Here is a 17,761-nt window from a genome sequence, read left to right on the forward strand (position 1 = left end):
TTAGAAAACATGAAAATGATATCTAAATGTATCACAAAACTTTAAGGAGCACAAACTAAAGCAATCTTAAATGATTTAACAAGCTGGAAACATGGAAAGGAAAAAAAATAAGCCATTAATGGTGAGATAAATTTTGGTTAAACATGTTTTATTCTTCACCTGAGCCAATTTGGAAAGCTTTCTTTTGACCTTCGATATATCGTGGACAAATGGAGGACATTCCTCCATTTAAAGTTCATTAAGAATAAAAACTGGAAATTAAGTGCATCCACTCTCCACTGTGAACTCAGAAAAGGATAGAAAAACATGGGAGACTCATATGGATCCTATGCTAATAGAAACATGTACCACAAGGGTAAAGCAACATTTCATCAATATTTCCAAGCTTAAAACAAACAAAAAACACAGGGGTTTTCTCACTGGAAACTTACTACACAGGATATAGGAAGTCCAAAGTTAAAGTATAAAGAAAAAGCTTTTCCAATAAATTATCTGCATTTGCATAGGACAAATGAGGATATACAACAAACCAATGAGAAGTGATTTCTTTTTTAAATCAGAGACTTTACACAGGTTGCCAAATACTAAGAGTTCGATGGATTAAGATGACACCAGTCGGTATTTCTGTAGTAGGCCAAAGGCATTCAGATTTCAACGGTTTTATAAGAAGATACTCCTGAAGGAAAACTTCAACGGTATTAACCTTCCAATTTTTGAGAAGTAATCCTTCTCCATAACTATTATTGCTTATTCTAACCCACTAGTCTAAATTCTAAAAAAAAAATCTACATGATCATAAGAGAGTAAATTTCTGCAAGTCTGCTTCTAATTACACTAAATTTAGAGTTGTTCTGGTAGATTTATTTGGCTGCTTATATTGAATACAATATTTCCAGAGCTTTAAATAGGGACTATTATTTTGTCTCGACCACCACAAAAACTTTAAAATGTCTGCTCTTTATTAAATACACTAACTAGGGTATGAAAGGAGGCATGGGTGATTGAAATCCACAAGTACCCCAAGTGCTTCTTTCAGTCATTACTGTTTAATTCTTCTCTTTTAGTCATATCCTAATAGTTCCCTATTTCTGCCAAGTATACATCGATTCTCTTACTCAAGTGTGAAAGTTTGCTAGCATCTTGACATGCTATTATTGAGGTTTTCTGTTTTAAAAAAATAAAAACAAAAACATTTATTCTAAGTGGAATTATTGATTTTAAATATTGTGATTTGACAGCCATGACTCCATCTAGTTGATGAGAATAGCAGAGGCAGGGTGTATGCGCCAGTGGGCAATGGTGATGTACGTGGCCCGAAGAGCTTGGGCCTGTGAGTCAACTGCCTTGGTTAAAACCCTGGTTCCTCTTCCTCTACTTGTCTCCACATTCATTATCTCTTATGCTGTCTAACCATAACAATACCTATCAATTAGAATCAGTCATTAGATAAATTTTTTCAAGGAAGTGTCACTAGGACTAAGTGAAATTGAAGGAAAGCCTTGAGGACAGGGGAGGAAATCATATCCAAAGTATGCTATATAAATTCACAGGTTACTGAAACTTAGTTTTGCTACAAGTATACCAAATTTCCTTCTCTCCCTTGCCTCATTTCTCTACCCTCCCTCCTTTTGTCTTTATTTTTTAGTAAGAGACTAAAAAATCTTTTTTTTTTTTTTTTAAAAGAAAGCCATCTATAAATGTTTATTTTCTCAGGATTGGCACCCTGGACCAATCCACCAGAAACTGGAATTATCACAAGAAAGTATGTTTTTTTCAAGTTCATTTAAAAAACAACAACAACAACAAAAAACCTATGAGTTTAGTGGTAGGTGAAATAAGGAATATTTCAGATTCTTTGAAACATCTCAAAATTATTTTTCAAAAAATTTGGTTTTGGCGATATCCTCTACATGCCTTTTCCCAAGAATTTCTTCTTTCAAAACTATAAAACGGACAAGTGAAGGGAAATATTTTCTTTTCTTAGTCTAGATTTCTTAATTAAAGTCATACGAAAGGTATTTTTGAGAACTTATAAACATTTTTAAAGGTCTTTTTAGTTCAGTTTAGACAAATAAAAATAAATACAAAGAAATAGATATATGGCCAAAAAAGTACATGAAAAAGTTCTTAATACCTTAGTACAATAGAAATGGTAATGAGATATGACTACGCAAGAATAACTAAAATGAAAAATGTCGACAACATGAAATGCTGGTGAGAATGTGGAGCAATCAGAACTCTCATAAATTGCTTGTGGGAGTATAAATGGAAGAGTTAGACGAAAACAAAACAAAACAAAACAAAAAAATGTTAAATATACATCTTTCCTATGAACCAGCACTTGTAATTTTAGGTATTTACCTAAGATAAATTAAAAGATATGTCTACAAATGTGTTATACAAAAATGTTTATAAAATCTATATTCACAATAACCAAAAACAAGTCATAATTTGAGTGTCTACCAGCAAGAGAACAGATAAATTCTGGAATATTTACATAATGAACTACTACTCAAGTTTAAAAAAGAAATTGATTATTGATTCCTGCAGTGTCATGAATAAATCTCAAAAACATGCTGAATGATAGATAATAGACACAAAAAGTGAAATACTGTGTGATTTCATTTTTGTGGAATTCTAGAATAAGCAAAACTAATGTATGGTAATAGAAATCAAATCAGTGGTTGCTTCTTGAGGAAGGTACTTTCTGGGATGATGAAAACGTTCACTTTCTGGATGAGATGTAAGATATATGATTATATGCAATTTGTTGTAACTAATCAAACTGTATACCTAAGATCTTTGCATTTACTGGGTTTATTATACTTAAGTAACAATTTTTTTTATTATTTTAAAAAAGGGAAGAAAACAACTTCTAAAAGTAAAAAATCACTGAGTGTATTTAAAATAAAAAATCTTTTTAAGTAAAATGCCTTGGCTGAAGCTTGAAATTTTTGAATGCTTATCGGATTCTAAGTTTTGAATTGTGAAGCTAATGTAGTAAATATTCATGATAAATATTTTATAACCTATTTAGAATATAGTTCAGCATTTAGCACGGTGCCTTGCACATAGACAGTTCCAAATGCATGGGTTGGGTGGATGAATGGCAGTAACTGAAAAACATACTTAGATTTTTCTTATTTTGCTCGGCTAAAGAAAATGACAGCATCATTTCCAGCTGTGCTTTTCCTCTGCCTACGTCTTTCCCTGTGTGCATCTCTCCAGTTTTCTAAGCCACTGATTCTTAAACTTAAGTGGGCATCAGAATCACCTGGAGGGTTTGTTGAATGACAGATGACTGGGCCCCATCCTTAGAGTTTCTGATTCAGTAGGCTTGGAGTGGGACCCCAGAATTTCCATTTGTGACAAGTTCCCAGGTGATGTTGAGGTTAATGCTGCTTGGTTTAGGGACCACACCTTGAGAACTACTGCTTCTGGCTCTTCAATTGTCAGATCAAAGATTTATCCTTTTCCATTTCAAGATCAACCTTTCCAACTTTTATCAGTCTTTCTAATTGCCTTCCGCCTCATTCTCTGAGCTTTTATTACACTTCTCACTGATACATTCCACTTGCTATTTGGCTTATTCTTCTTTGTAATTTATTCTTTGGAAAGAAAAAACACTGCATGTGTTTTTTATTCAGGTAGGTAATAATTCCCTTAAGGTTAGGGCCTCTGACTTAGGTCTTTTCATTTCCCTCACACCCAGAATAGGCTGGACAGCTAAAAGGTGATTGTAAATGTTGCCGTTCCTAATATTTACACATTCTTCTAAAGCATGTACAAATACTATTAAAAGCAAGCACTAATTTTCAGATGAAAAATAAAGTTTTCCATTATGGTGAATTACCTGTCATTGGGACAATGAGTTGGCAATGTCCAGTCGTGATGTGGGTTAATGAGGAAACCCCAGGACAGGAAGACTGAGCTTGGTGTCAGAGTGCCAACCACCAGCTGAAGAGGTTTGCGAGAGCGTGTTTTACCTATGGAGGTAACATACGGGTTAATTCTCGTAACATTTAGTATATTTTCATGATTGGGCAAAATGCATAAAGATGACTTGATAACATAATAGAGAGTGTGAAAGTATCAAGTTTCTTTTCTTTTTATAAAGCATACAAATATTACTAATTTTTTGAAAATGAATTTATTCATGAATCAAATGAAATATCCTTTTTTGATATTTGTGTGTATGTGTGAATATACATGTGCATATATGTGCATATGCATATATGTATAATGTATGCATATAAACTATATCCAGTTATACCTAGTTTATACCTAGTCAGGGATGAATATGTAGGTCTTGATTATTACCATTGAAATAAACACACACAATTTCCATACACATATATGTAGGGAGCTAAAGCTCCCCAAATTCAAAAGAGTGCATGGTTTATCTCGGGAGGCCTGCTTGCATAATAAGGAAAAGGCTGGTTCTGTGGAATTCCAGGAAGAAGAAGATTAAGTATAGATAAAGGGAGTGTCAAAGGGAGTGTCAAAGGAAGTGTCGATTGTACCTTGATCTTCAGGATGTTACTTTAATTATGTTATCTTGGGAGACTCAAAGGAACAGATTATGTATAAAAAGAAGCATAAGAAATAAACTCGGAGAGACAGTTGTGAGATCTGTTCTCCCTCCTGCACCCTGTCTGTCTTCTCTTTTTTCTCAGTCCCCGCTTCCCCATTCAGGTACCCAGTTTGACTTGGTCGGCTGGCTTCTGACACATATATATATATATTCACATGTACATATATGTATATATGTATGCACATACACTCATTCATTTCATTTCTCTTACAGACAAAATAAAAGCACACCTATATTTTTTTCTGGGACTGTGAATTGGTGTGAAATGACATCTAAGAAACTTACCATCTAGGTTGTAGGTTATATTCTTTTTTTAAAAAAACCTATTCAGAAGTATAATCACCATCATATCATTGCGATAAGAATATTATTTACAGTGAGTATCTAAATGGAAAATGTGCACATGACCATCAAGTAATTATTTCACTAAGTTTGGATCTTAATATAAAAATGAGTAAATTAAAATTTATGTGGTAGATGCAAATACAAAATGAATGAAAGCTAATCCATTAACCATCACATCATTCTTAAATGCAGATTAGAAAAACAAAAGTTATATCCGTTGCCTGAAAGAAAGGGTGGGGTATTATATCCTGAGCAAGATGAAATAATTTCCTGAGCTAGTCATCACAAAGTAAAAAGTAATTTCTAAGGCCAGTGTCATAGATGCCCAAAATGAAATGACGTTCTAAAGTGCTACTAAGATATAATCACTCTCTTGACTTATATATCTGTATCACAATCATATTTGCATTAAGGAAAAGTTCAGTGACTATAAAGCCAGAACCCCATAGAATTGGACTTACGCTTCTTGATTTTATTGTTATATATTTTAAAATAGAGTCTTGAAATATTGAGAGGACATTTATTTTAAAGTGCATGGAAAGCTGCCTGGACAACTATTATTAACAAGTTGTAAGGAGTGATTGAAATTTGCACTTTGGGATAATATAAAAGGTCAGAAAAAAGAATTCGTATTTTTCAAAATGTTTGACCATTTACTGCTTCTCTTAAAAGAAGTGGAAAACAACACAAGGTTGGTAGAGTAGGGGATTGTAACAACTCATTTCTGGTAACCAGGCTTGACTGATAATTTTAGAAGACAGAATACATTGCTGCCAAGGGCCCATTTAGTAGGTATATTTGAAGATTTGTATGCTCCCCACCGAATTCGTCCCTTTAGAAAGATATAACAACAACAAAAAGATTTTTTGTGTGACATCCAGTATACTAAAACATAAGTATGATTTGGAAAGAATTATTTTGAGAACAGTTCATACTAGAAAAGGAAAAAGAAAAGCAAAACAAGATCAACTCTTATCTACAGAGTTAGAAAGGTATGATACCAGATGGTAAAAGTATATTCACAGCTTCTACTGGTTTTTTCTTATAGCAATAGCCTCCTTATTTGATCTGAGAAGAAATTTTAGTAGAGAAATTGGGACAGTTTCAAGAAGGATTTTAATCTCCCTTTAGTCATGTAAAATATTTCTACTTTTTTATTCACGTGGTATCTACATTCCTGTTTCAAGACTTCCTAACTCTGGAAAGATGAGTGTTGCCTAGCTGTTTTATGAAAGGTGTCCTTCCTCAATTTTGACTATAGAAGAGCTTTGGAAGGGAGAGATCAAGAGTAAATAAAACCAAGTCCCAATTCATTGAACACACATGTAAATGAGTTATGCTTTTGAAATGGAAACAGTCTCCTTCAGCAAAGGTTAGACATCAAACTTTGCCCTTAGAATCTGAAAGGCGTGCGTTCGTACATTACAAAATAAAGACAGATTAACAGGAGCAACTCTCAGCGAGCACTTGCCATGGGCCAGGCCCTGTCCTAGGTGTCACATATCCATGAACTCATTTAATCCTCACAAGGACATTATTATGCAGGAGTAAGGAGGCAGAGAAGAGGTTCAATAATTTGCCCGGTCTTGCAGTTTGTATGTGATGGTGCTGGGATAGGATCCCAAGTAGTTTTTACCACCAGGCTACGTTTCTAATCTGTTGACCCGGGGCCTGCTGTGCAAATCACATATTCTAATCTACATTCTTAAAGCTTCTGAGGCATTGGGTCCCTGTGGGTAGAAAAGAGATGAAAATGGTTTAAAAGAAAAAACAAATGAAAAATACCTGAGCATGACTTCTTTTTACTTGGAGGAGCAGGTCGCACAACAATCAGATATTTAGGCTCCGCATCTGGAAAGAATAACAAATTATTTATCAGTAAAAGTATTTTGAGAACGAGCAGTACTCGCGACAGCACACCCATGTCCTGACTCAGTGTTCCCTAGCTTTAGTCATTGTAACCACAGTGGATGAGAGGACCCAGGAATTCAGAAAAGTTAATACTTCCTGAATATTGTTCAGATTCATTCCATTTTTAAAACGAAAATTAAATCCAGACTTTTAAAATGGAATGGACAGGGGTAGGGGAAAGGTCTTAAAAGAAAATTAAATCCAGATTTTTAAAACAAAGTGGACAGGGGTAAGGGAGAAGACTTAAAAAGAATATTGTTAGACAGATTTTATGCCACATTTCATCAATCCTTTTCTCTGCAAAGAGACTTTTTTTGAAAATCAGATCACATCTATTCTGTTATTCTATCGGGGTCAGCCTGATGCTAAAATCAGAGAAGGAAAATCTTACTTGCATAAGGCACATGGGGCATATTACCTGTTGTATGATCTCAAATTGTTCACTTTTGTGGAAATATGAATATTTATAATGCCCTATTTTTTTTATCCTGTTTGCGTAACTTAGCCTGTTATCTAACTAATCATTTAAACAAAGTCACAATTTTAGGTTGCTATAATTTTCAGCTAAATTCTGCCAATGGAAAATAATAATAATCCCTTTTAAAAATATTTAGGTTTTAAATAAAATTATGTTTAAACAATTAGTATGTGCTAACTCAGTCATAAGCTAACAATTTATCAAATTATCTTTTTTTAAATTGAATTTCCAAGATAAATGGTTGATTTAAAAATGTCTATTAAATATATAAAAAATATATATATATTTAAACCAATTATTTATATATGTATAAATAAGCCAAATACACTTTGGCCATATTAAATAGCATTTTATAAGAAGCTCTCCTGGATTAACTAATTGATGGGTATTATCTACCATATTTCTTCAGTAACTTTGGATCCTGAAACTCATTCTACTCCAAGTTTCATTTGGATGCTATAATCAATAAGAGTTCATCCCTACTTGCTCAGGCAGATCTCACATCTTTGGTTTTTCTTCATTCTAGGTTCAAATACCTCTCTTCCATGAGTTTGGAACAGCGGACTTCTCTGCCCATGGCTTTACAGAGCTGACCGTATTCTCAGCCAGAGGCAATCTAGCAATTCAACTGCCTTTCCTGACTCCAGCCTTTGTCTTTTTCTGGACACCACACACAGCCCTATTTGCTATAACCTGCCACACTAATTACCACTGCATAAAGTAAACCAGGTAACCTCTTGAACAGACTTTGGAGTTTTGCCTGTTTATTATATAGTTGCTTCATGACCACAACCCAGATAAAAGAGCATTCATCGTGTTTGAGTCTCATGTGTTTGAAAGCATATCTTGCTTAGTGAAACTTTTATAAAGGATGCATAACTTAAGTCAAGTTTCCTAGTAGGAATACAATAATCATTTCCTGATTTTATTTGGGATATAAAGCCATATAGGTATTAAGAAAATGCCATGTATTGAGTATTTTCTATGTGCAGGATACCTGTTCAGCACTTTGCATTTGCAACTTAATTACTCCTCATGGCAATGCTACCTAACACATATTATCACCCCAATTTGTAGATGAGGTCACTGTGACAGAGTGAGCTTCATGGGAGTGCAACAGTTACATACATGCCCATGGGGATCAAGGGTCCTAAGTTTGGTTTAGTAACCTGCTGTCACCATCTTGAAATTTTTAATATTTTTATCTTTGAATTTATGTTTTGCAAGAGAAATTTGATGGAACAATGGAGCAGTTGTGTGAGCAGAGGAGATAATAATAGTATGCATAACTGCAGTTCCTCCCCTTCACATACAGCATTCCAGGAGCCCCATTAGCCTAGCATTCCAAAGGACTCATGATGCCTGGGAGCTCAGCGAGACTCAAGGCAGACCAAGGTAAGCATATTATATCTATAACTGAGTAACAGGGTGTGGAGAACACAGACAGCTCAGTGAGGTCACACTTTCCATTCGAACCAGAACTTAGTTCGATGAAGAAAGAAGCAATAGCATTTTAAGAAACACACATGACTAAGGAATCCTATCATATCCTCTCTTATTCATGTTACTTCTATGTTCGCCAACCACTTATATTGAAAATGATGATGTAGAAGGAAAGGGAAAGTTAAAGCAATTCCTAGTTTCTTTTCTTTTCAGTCCTTGCTCACTCATAAGCAAGTTGAAGGCAGAGTATTGGTAGAATGTGCACATATCAAGAAGTTAAGTAAGAAGTTCAGTTAGTTTTGCATATTTTCACGATTCTAAGAATGAAATACATATGCATGTATGAACTACAAAACACAAATTATGATTTTAGTGATTCTGCTTTGGAGTTAAAGGCTCTTATATATACATTTAAAACTAGCACTGCACAATATAAAGATAAATGCAAAATTCATGCCAATAATTTAAAATTTTAATTTTTCTTTATCTAAATGACATTAAAGAGCAAATAAAATAATACCAAGACAAATTGAGAAAAAAACAGTGGAAGAAAGGAAAAAACTTTATATTTTAGTATCTTGATGGCAATTTTTTCCTGAGTTTGAACCAGGAGCTCCCCATTTTTATTTTGCTTTCGGCTCTGCAAATTATACAGCTATCTTAATCTAGTCCCCAAAGTATCCTTTTACTAAATCTCTGCAATTCATTTCTAGAAACAGAATTAAATCCCTATTTTTCTTAAATTGTTCTCACTGTGGCAAAGTCTCTTTGAGCTAACCTTTTATTTCCTTCCTTGATACACATTGATTCAATTATGCCTCAGTGGTTTTTAAGAAAAAAGACCTGAAATACTAGAAAAATAACATACATGATCTATGGTTATACGAGCAATTTAAAAGTAATTTTTATTATGATCACAGTCATTTTACATAAAGCAAAGGCTGTTACACCAATTACAAATTGGAAGAGATGTTGGGAGCTGGATGCATATGGTGGCCTTCACTGCTCATTAAAAACTTTCGACATTTGTGTATTTCAGGAGTCTTTGCACTTAATTGAGAACACAGACATGGAAATATAAACCAACCAAAAAACAAGATTCCTATTTCTGTACTGCACTATGAAATTCTTTGTGGATTAGTAGCAACCTGGAAATATATACAATTGTAGCCTGATTAGAAATTCTGGCAACACATGCCAAAATACACTACTTCATTTAAAGAATATGTATGATTAAAATGTCAAGAAAATTCATGTAGGATGAAGTTACCTTAATAGACTTTCCATTGCTAATTGTTAAGCCTGTACAATATTTCAGACTAAATCTAATTGGCTTAATATTTTAAATGCCCTATGGTGGAGAATACGGACAGCTTACTGTTCAAGGAAATCTACTATTGAAATCCTTTATAAGGTACTAGTTTTTTTTTGTAATACAAATAATCCATAATTTCTCTTTCACAAATACCAATTCTTTTTTTTATTAGAGGACATCTGCATTGCAAGCCACGTTGCTTTAGAATACTGTCATAGTGAGGTTTAGTTCTGCCATGCAAGTTTCCACAAAATAGAAAATAAGCCAGGATGATCCTAAAGGAAACCAGGTGAAAGAACTGAAAAAAAAAAAAAAAAAAAAGATTTATTTACCCCTGCCATCTTTTTCACAATTTGATTTCAAACTAAATTTCTGAGCATGAGCGTGGACTTGAAAGCCTGGAATCAAAATCTACTTAGTTACTAATACAATATGAAGCACTTAATACCTATGTTCCTCAGTTTTCTTATCTGACAAATGGGAAAAATCACAGTACTTAGCCACATAAGGTTCTTAGTTATGAGTAACCCACAGCACTGCCCAACAGACAGAAAGTGCTACCATGATGTTAGCTATCATAATTTTTTTAGACATTTTTAAAATTTAATTTTTTTCAGTTACAGTTGACATTCAACATTATTTTATATTATTTTTAGATGTACAGCATAATGGTTAGACATTTATATAATCTATTAAGTGATCTTCCCTAATAAATCTAGTACCTACCTGGCACAATACATGGTTATTATAATGACACTTTCCCCTATGCTGTACTTTACATTTTCATGACCATTTTGTAACTACTAATTTGTACTTCTTAACCCCTTCATGTTTTTCACCCAGCGCCTGAACCCCCTTCCATCCGGCAACCATCAGTTTGTTCTTTGTACCTATTAGTCTGTTAGTTTTGTTTGTTCACTTATTTTGTTCTTTAGAGTCTAAACCTAAGTGAAATCATACAGTATTTGTCTTTCTGATGTATTTCATTTAGCATAATACCCTCTAGGTCCATCCATGTTGTTGTAAATGGTAATATTTTTTTTTATGGTCGAGTAATATTCCATTGTATATATGTACCTCATCTTATTTACTCAATCATCCATCCATGGACACTTAGGTTGCTTCTGTATCCTGGATATCGTAAATAATGCTGGTTCCATGTGCATTTGAAAAGAATGCACTAAAAGAATTCTATTTTGGGGTGAAATGCTTGAAACATATCAATTAAATTAATCTGGTCTTATGTGTCATTTAAGGCCTCTGTTTTCTTGTTGATTTTCTGTCTGGAAGATCTATGCATTGATGACAATGAGATGTTAAAGTCTTCTACTATGACTATATTACTGTCAGTCTCTCCATGTCAATCAATATCTGCTTCATATATTTAGGTGCTCCTATGATGAGTTCATAAATATTTACAAAGGTAAAATGCTTTTGTTTGATCCTTTTATGATTACAAAATGTCCTTTGTCTTACTATAGCCTTTGTTTTCAAGTCTATTTTTTCTGATATAAGTGTTGCTACCTTAGATTTTTTTGTTGTTCTATTTACATGAAATATCATTTTTCATTCCTTTACTTTCTGTGTGTGTGTCTTTTGATCTGAAGTGGTGTCTTGCAGACAGCATATGTTTTGGCCTTGTTTTCTTATCCATTCAGCTATCCTATGTCTTTTGATTGGAGCATTTAATCCACTTACATTGAAAGTGATTACTGATAGGTACATAGTTATTGCCATTTTATTATTCATATTTGTGGGTTTTTTCCTTAAAGAAGTCCCTTTAACATTTCTTATAATACTGGATTAGTGATGATGAACTCCTTTAACTATTTCTTATCTGGGAAGCTCTTTATCTCTCCTTCTATTTTAAATGATAGCCCTGCTGGGTAGTCTTGATTGTAGGTCCTTGCTTTTCATCACTTTAAATATTTTGTGCCAATTTCTTCTGGCCTGAAAAGTTTGTGTTAAGAAATTAGCTGACAGTCTTATCAGAGCTCCCTTGTAGGTAACTGCCTTTTTCTTGCTGCTCTTAAGATGCTTTGTCTTTAACCTTTGGTGTTTTAAATGATAATGTGTCTTGGTGTGGGCCTCTTTGGGTTCATCTTGTTTGGAACCCTCTGCACTTCCTGGACTTGTTTGTCTATTTCCTTTGCCAGGTTAGGACCATCATTATTTCTTTAAATCAGCTCTCAATTCCTTGCTCTCTCTCTTTTCCTTCTATTACTATGTGAATATTGTTATGCTTGATGTTGTCCCAGAGGTCCCTTAAACTACCCTCATTTTTTGGTATTCTTTTTTTCCTTTGCTTTCCCATTAGGTGTTTCCTGCTACCTTATTTTCTAAATCATTGATTTGATCCTCTGCTTCTAATCTGCTCTTCATCTAATCTGCTCTTGATTCCTTTTAGTGTATTCTTTATTTCAGTTATTGTATTCTTCATTTCTGACTGGTTCTTTTTATGATTTCTATGTTTTCTCTTGTTCTTTCATTTGGGATATGTTTATCTCATTTTGGCTGCCTCTCTTTGTTTCTATGTATGAGGTAGATCTGTTATGTTTCTCAGGCTACCTGATCACCTACCTCAGTTGGGTGCTCCAGGAGTACCCCTTGTGTGGGTTGTGTGTGTCCACCTGTTATAGTTGATCCTTGATTGCTGTTGGCACATCAGTGGGTAGGATTGACCCTAAGGCTTCCTCAATGTAAGGATTGACCACGACCATAGAATACAAGCTGCTCCTTGGGGGCTGATCCCATGGATTGGGATTTGCATGAGCAGGCTCTGGTGCCTGCTAAGACCACCCTTTGGGTATGCCCTTGTGGGGCTAATCAGGCGGTGCTCTGTTGTGGTCTGAAGCCGGCCAATGGCTGTGTTCATTCTGGGGCCTCTTAGGAAGAGTTACAGTGCAATCTAAGTTCAGCCCCTGTCTGTGATCAGGCCGGGGCTACCTGGTAGGCGATATAAAGCAATCTGCAGTTGATCTGCTTGTGCTGGGCCTGGAGATATATGCAAGAGGCCTTGCTGCAAACCAAGGCTGGCTGTCACTAGTGCTGGGCCTGGGACCACTCAACAAAGGGCACCCTGAGGCCTCCTGCTGGCTGCCTGTAATGCTCACTGAAAGAGCCTTGGGAGGTATGCCAGTTGGGTAAGGCGTGCTCCCAGCGAGTCACCAGAGAGGAGTGAGCTGATTTCACTAGGCCAATAGAGATTCAGATTTGGCTGTGTAGGGGGAGGGCTCAATACAGGCAAGATGGTACCCACCTGGCAGCTGTGTGGGAGGAGGGCTCAATACACAGACAAGCTGTCCCTTCAGGCCTTACTATGAAGCCACACAACTCAGTTTCTCCTTGTATGTCTCTGGCACCTTCTGAGCTGCTGTCCTTTCACTAGAGCCCAGGGTGAGCACTTACAAGAGACTGAGGGTATGTGCAGACCCTTTAAGAGGATGTCTGGATTTCTAGAAGCCTTCCATCTCATTGGGACAGACAAAGTCTCAACTGATTTTCACAGCCAGATTTTGTAGGGGCTCCTCTTCCTGGCACTGGTGCTCTGGGCTGAGATTTCTGATGTGGGGATGAGACCCCCTCACTCCTCAGGGGGTACCTTTGCATTCTCTTGATTCTCAACCACCACACACGGGTGTGGGACAAGCCTGTTTTGCATCTCTGGCCCTCCTACTGGTCTCTTTGTGGCTTCTTCTTTATATCCTTAGTTACAGGACTTCTGTTCAGCTAGTCTTCAGATCGTTCTCCAGGTTGATTGTTCTATAATTTAGTTGTAATTTTCATGTGGTCATGAGAGATGAGCACAGCATTTACATACTTTGCCATCTTGACCAGAACTTTTTTAAAAATTTTATTTCTTGAAAGAAGTTGTGTCTTAAGAGGTCCTGAGGACATGTTAAGAATTGAAAAAAAAAATTCTAAACTTTTTGTATTTTTAAAGCAAGCATCAGATTCCAAAATGTGAAATTTCATAAAAAAGAAAATTATAGACCATACTGATAAAGATTCTCTCCTTCACCCCTAATCACTTCCTCTGAGCTCTTTTTCAACTAGGCTCTGACTTTTGGGTTTCTGTGTTCATGTCTGCATTGTCCAATTTTAGGAAGAATCCTGCTTAGATGCTTTAGCCAAATACCTCATCCTTTATACTTCATTACTCTTGATATCTAACCAGGTTCTTTATTACCCTCCAGGAGGTATCTGATCACCTTGGTCTGCCTTCAGCAAGAATCCTGTTAGGTCAGCTTAGCCAGAATTCCCTCTTACCCTTGATGTTTCCTCTTAGTAATTTTTTATCCACTGACCCTCATCCTACTCCATGGCTATAAATTTCCACTTTGTCTTATTCTATTCAGAATTGAGCTCCATCTCTCTTTCTAACTGCAAGATCCCATTGTAGTGGTCCCTACATCTATTGAGGTAGTTCTTCCTTGAATAAAGTCTATTGTGCCACCTTTAATAAGTGCCACTGAATAATTTTTTCTTTAGCAATACTCAATCATAAATGTCAAGGCAAAAAATCCTAGAAAATATATTGACAAGTAGAATTTGGCGGCACATAATACAATAATACATTATGGTCAACTGTAGTTTATTCCAGGAATGTAAAATAAGGAGGAAAAAAATAGGCCTATTTCTGCTGGTGCTGAAAAGGCATTTGACAAAATTCAATATCAATTCTTAATAAAGAATTCAGTGGAATACTTTCTTAATATGATAAAATATATCTTAAAATAGATGAACCACTTTTATTAAATGTGCAGGACCCTACACATATATTTCTCTTGAATAACTTTCTCTGGCTTTATCAAAAATTCAATCCTCATTTTTCTTTTCATTTTATTACTATATATTTTTAAAGGTTACACTATGATTCTATTTTTGTAAACTGCTCCAGTTTTTCTATCAAATAGCTGGAATGTGGATTAGGAAAACAAATAAGGAATGTTGTAACCATCTACATTATGTGTTCTTTTATACCAGTGAGGTGGAATCACTAATGAAGCAGTGGTTTGGAAGCTTTACTAGAACATTTACACATAGACCAGCCTTACCAGTGTTAAGACAAATTTGCTTGTAAAGTTCTCAGATTTAAATTTTTATGTTCATTTCCCTCTTTGAGGTACCTCCTCACTTTACTAAATATGCTTGTCCTTCTCAATCTTATTTTCATTTGTTCTCAGAAAGGATCACAAAAGCAACCATTTACAACTTAGTATGAATGGATTCATGTTAATACAGTATCCCTACTCATGATCTGTTCTATTTTAGTTACATAAGAAAAGCATCCATCTTCTAACAAATACCCACAGGACACTGAATAACAAATGGGGAGGATCTTTTGTCCAAGTGCCTTTCCTAATTCTCCTAATTCTTTTCTTCTGTCTCTAAAATATAAGGTGTAGAGAACCACTTTCTTCATAAGCAAAAGACAGCTGGCTTGCAAATGTCTTGTTAGAGACTAGATCTGTGGAGGGTGTGTGTGTAGGCTTTTCTCGGGCTTGTGTGGGGACAGGCACCACTCTCCTCATGCTATTGTGCTCCAAAGGTCTAGATCCCTCTGGACCCAGTCAGAAAAATTTCAAGATCAAAATAAATTTCCAGGTGACTTTAAGCCTGTTAAAGACATCCAAGAAACACCTTTTGTGCATAATCAGGTTTATTTTTAATATTAAGGAGAATAAAAAACAGACATAGGATTAGCCCTGCTATAATTTGGAGGTTTAAAAAGAACACTGAGGCTTAACCCTCAATTTATCCCTAGGATGGGTGAGAAACCCCTCACTCTAAGTCCTCAGTGGAAGAGACTAGAATCTCCTTGTGGTCTCCTGAGGTAGCTGGAGCCTTAGAAATGCTTCTGAGATGGAGAGTGAGCACCTTGAGCTGCCACCCTAGAAACTCAGCAGGGAGAACACTGGGCACTGAGCCAGAGGCCTATTCACAGAAGGGGTCTCCTCTGAGCAGCTATGTCATTCTGTGCTGAGATTTTGTCCAGCAGTGACCAGATACGATGTAGAGAACTAGCACACAAGCTGGTTCAGTGCAGGGGAGATGGCTATAAACGGAATGAAGTGGGGTTCTTCCACTGCATGTGGAAGCTTAATGGACCTCCACTGGGACTGTACCAATTACTCAGGGTTTTAAAAACTGAGACAGGGGTGTGAATATAGTCCTAATGAAAATATATTTGATTTTATACTAATCTAGCAGGTGTGAGTTTACTGGTTTTAATTTGATCTGGAGATATAAAAGCAACATAGTTATGGTTGAACTCCCAGTGGGAATTTAACAATTTTGAATATAAAGCTGTTTTATAAGAAATGGCATATTAAAAATTCAGAACATCATATTTTATTATTTCTAAGGCTTATAACCCCCCTGACCCCAGTTTTTAAAATCTCAAATGCATTTTACAATTAACAGTATCTTACATTGGCTAGGGACAGTTGTGACCTTGCTGTCATTGCCTAATGCCTTCCAGTAAAGTCAAGAAAGTGACAGCTTTAAAACTTGCAGAAGAGGGCCAGTGATTTGGAAGAAAACTCAGTGGAGCAGTGTTTCCAAAATACCATATCACCAGTGTTCTTGGCGGCACAGAGAGTGATGTGATAAGGAAAAACAGGGTTACTGATAACTCTGAGTCAAAAGATAAAGCAGAGTCAAAATCTCAAAGTAAAGAATATTTAACAGTAATTTAACTTTCCTTTTTTTTTTTTTGTTTGAAGTAATAGATATCTTCCTTCCCCAAAGCCCAAACTCCAGGCTAACCTAACCATGTAAAAAACATCAGACAAAACTAAATCAAAGGACGTTCTACAAAATACCTAACCAGGACACCTCCAAACTGTTAAGTTCATCAAAAACAAGGAAAGTCTGGGAGACTGTCTGCAGGTGCCTATGGAGACATGACTAAATATAATATGGTGTCCTGGAATTTTTCATATTATAAAAAATGAAAAATCAAAGTATGAACTTAAGTTAATAATGTATCAATATTAGTTTATTAGTTATAACAAATGTACTGTATTAATGTAAGATATTGAGAATAGAAAAAATTGGATATAAAGTATGCATGAATTCTGTTCTGCACTTACAACTCTTCTCTAAAGCTACTCTAACATAAAGAGTTTATTAAAAATAAAATCATCTTTTTACAAAAAATAGATAATATAAAATTTGTGTATCAATGGATCAAAGGCAGCTCTTTCAATAAGTATAAAATAAAGGCCTTCAGGAATGCAAAAGAAGAGTCATTAATCAGCAATTTTATTCTTACTTTTGGACAAAGTAGTGGTGTGATTTACAGTTAAAAGTGCTTTAGAATTCGATGTAATAAGGTACCTATTTTTATTAGAAGCCAATGTGGCATATCATAAGACTCCTAGTAAGTTAAGAATAAAATCACCCACGAAACCTGAAAAAGAAATCTGTGGCCATGGAAATCTCCATAGAGAAATATCAATGTTTCTTTGCATCTGCAAGTGTCCACATGCCACACTTAGCTGTAACCTGACCTGAGTGGGTACAGTCAAAATTTATGTGTTCCCTTTAGCTTTAACATTTGGCAGACAGCACCTTTGCCTTACTTCATTAATACTAACTGAGTAATGTCCGTTTGAAAATACCCTTGAAAAGCCTCCTTGTGTTTTAAGATCAGGCAGAAAGTTCCACT

The 17,761-nt window shown here is 35.4% G+C and overlaps 1 protein-coding gene across 35 annotated transcripts in view; it reads right to left on the reverse strand.

Moving 5' to 3' along the window:
- Positions 1 to 17,761, reverse strand: part of ABI3BP (ABI family member 3 binding protein) — a 232,156-nt gene that overhangs the window by 141,741 nt on the left and 72,654 nt on the right. For all 35 annotated transcript variants that reach the window (XM_039856992.1, XM_039856985.1, XM_039857007.1 and 32 more), the window contains exons 3-4: positions 6,725 to 6,790; positions 3,854 to 3,986 (exon numbers count right to left, since the gene is read on the reverse strand). In XM_039856992.1, coding sequence (XP_039712926.1) covers positions 3,854 to 3,986; positions 6,725 to 6,790 — 199 coding nt within the window. The remainder of the gene's footprint in view (positions 1 to 3,853; positions 3,987 to 6,724; positions 6,791 to 17,761) is intronic.

This window comes from Pteropus medius, unplaced genomic scaffold (assembly GCF_902729225.1).
Source record: "Pteropus medius unplaced genomic scaffold, Ma_sr-lr_union100, whole genome shotgun sequence".
Classification (NCBI taxonomy): Eukaryota; Metazoa; Chordata; class Mammalia; order Chiroptera; family Pteropodidae; genus Pteropus; species Pteropus medius.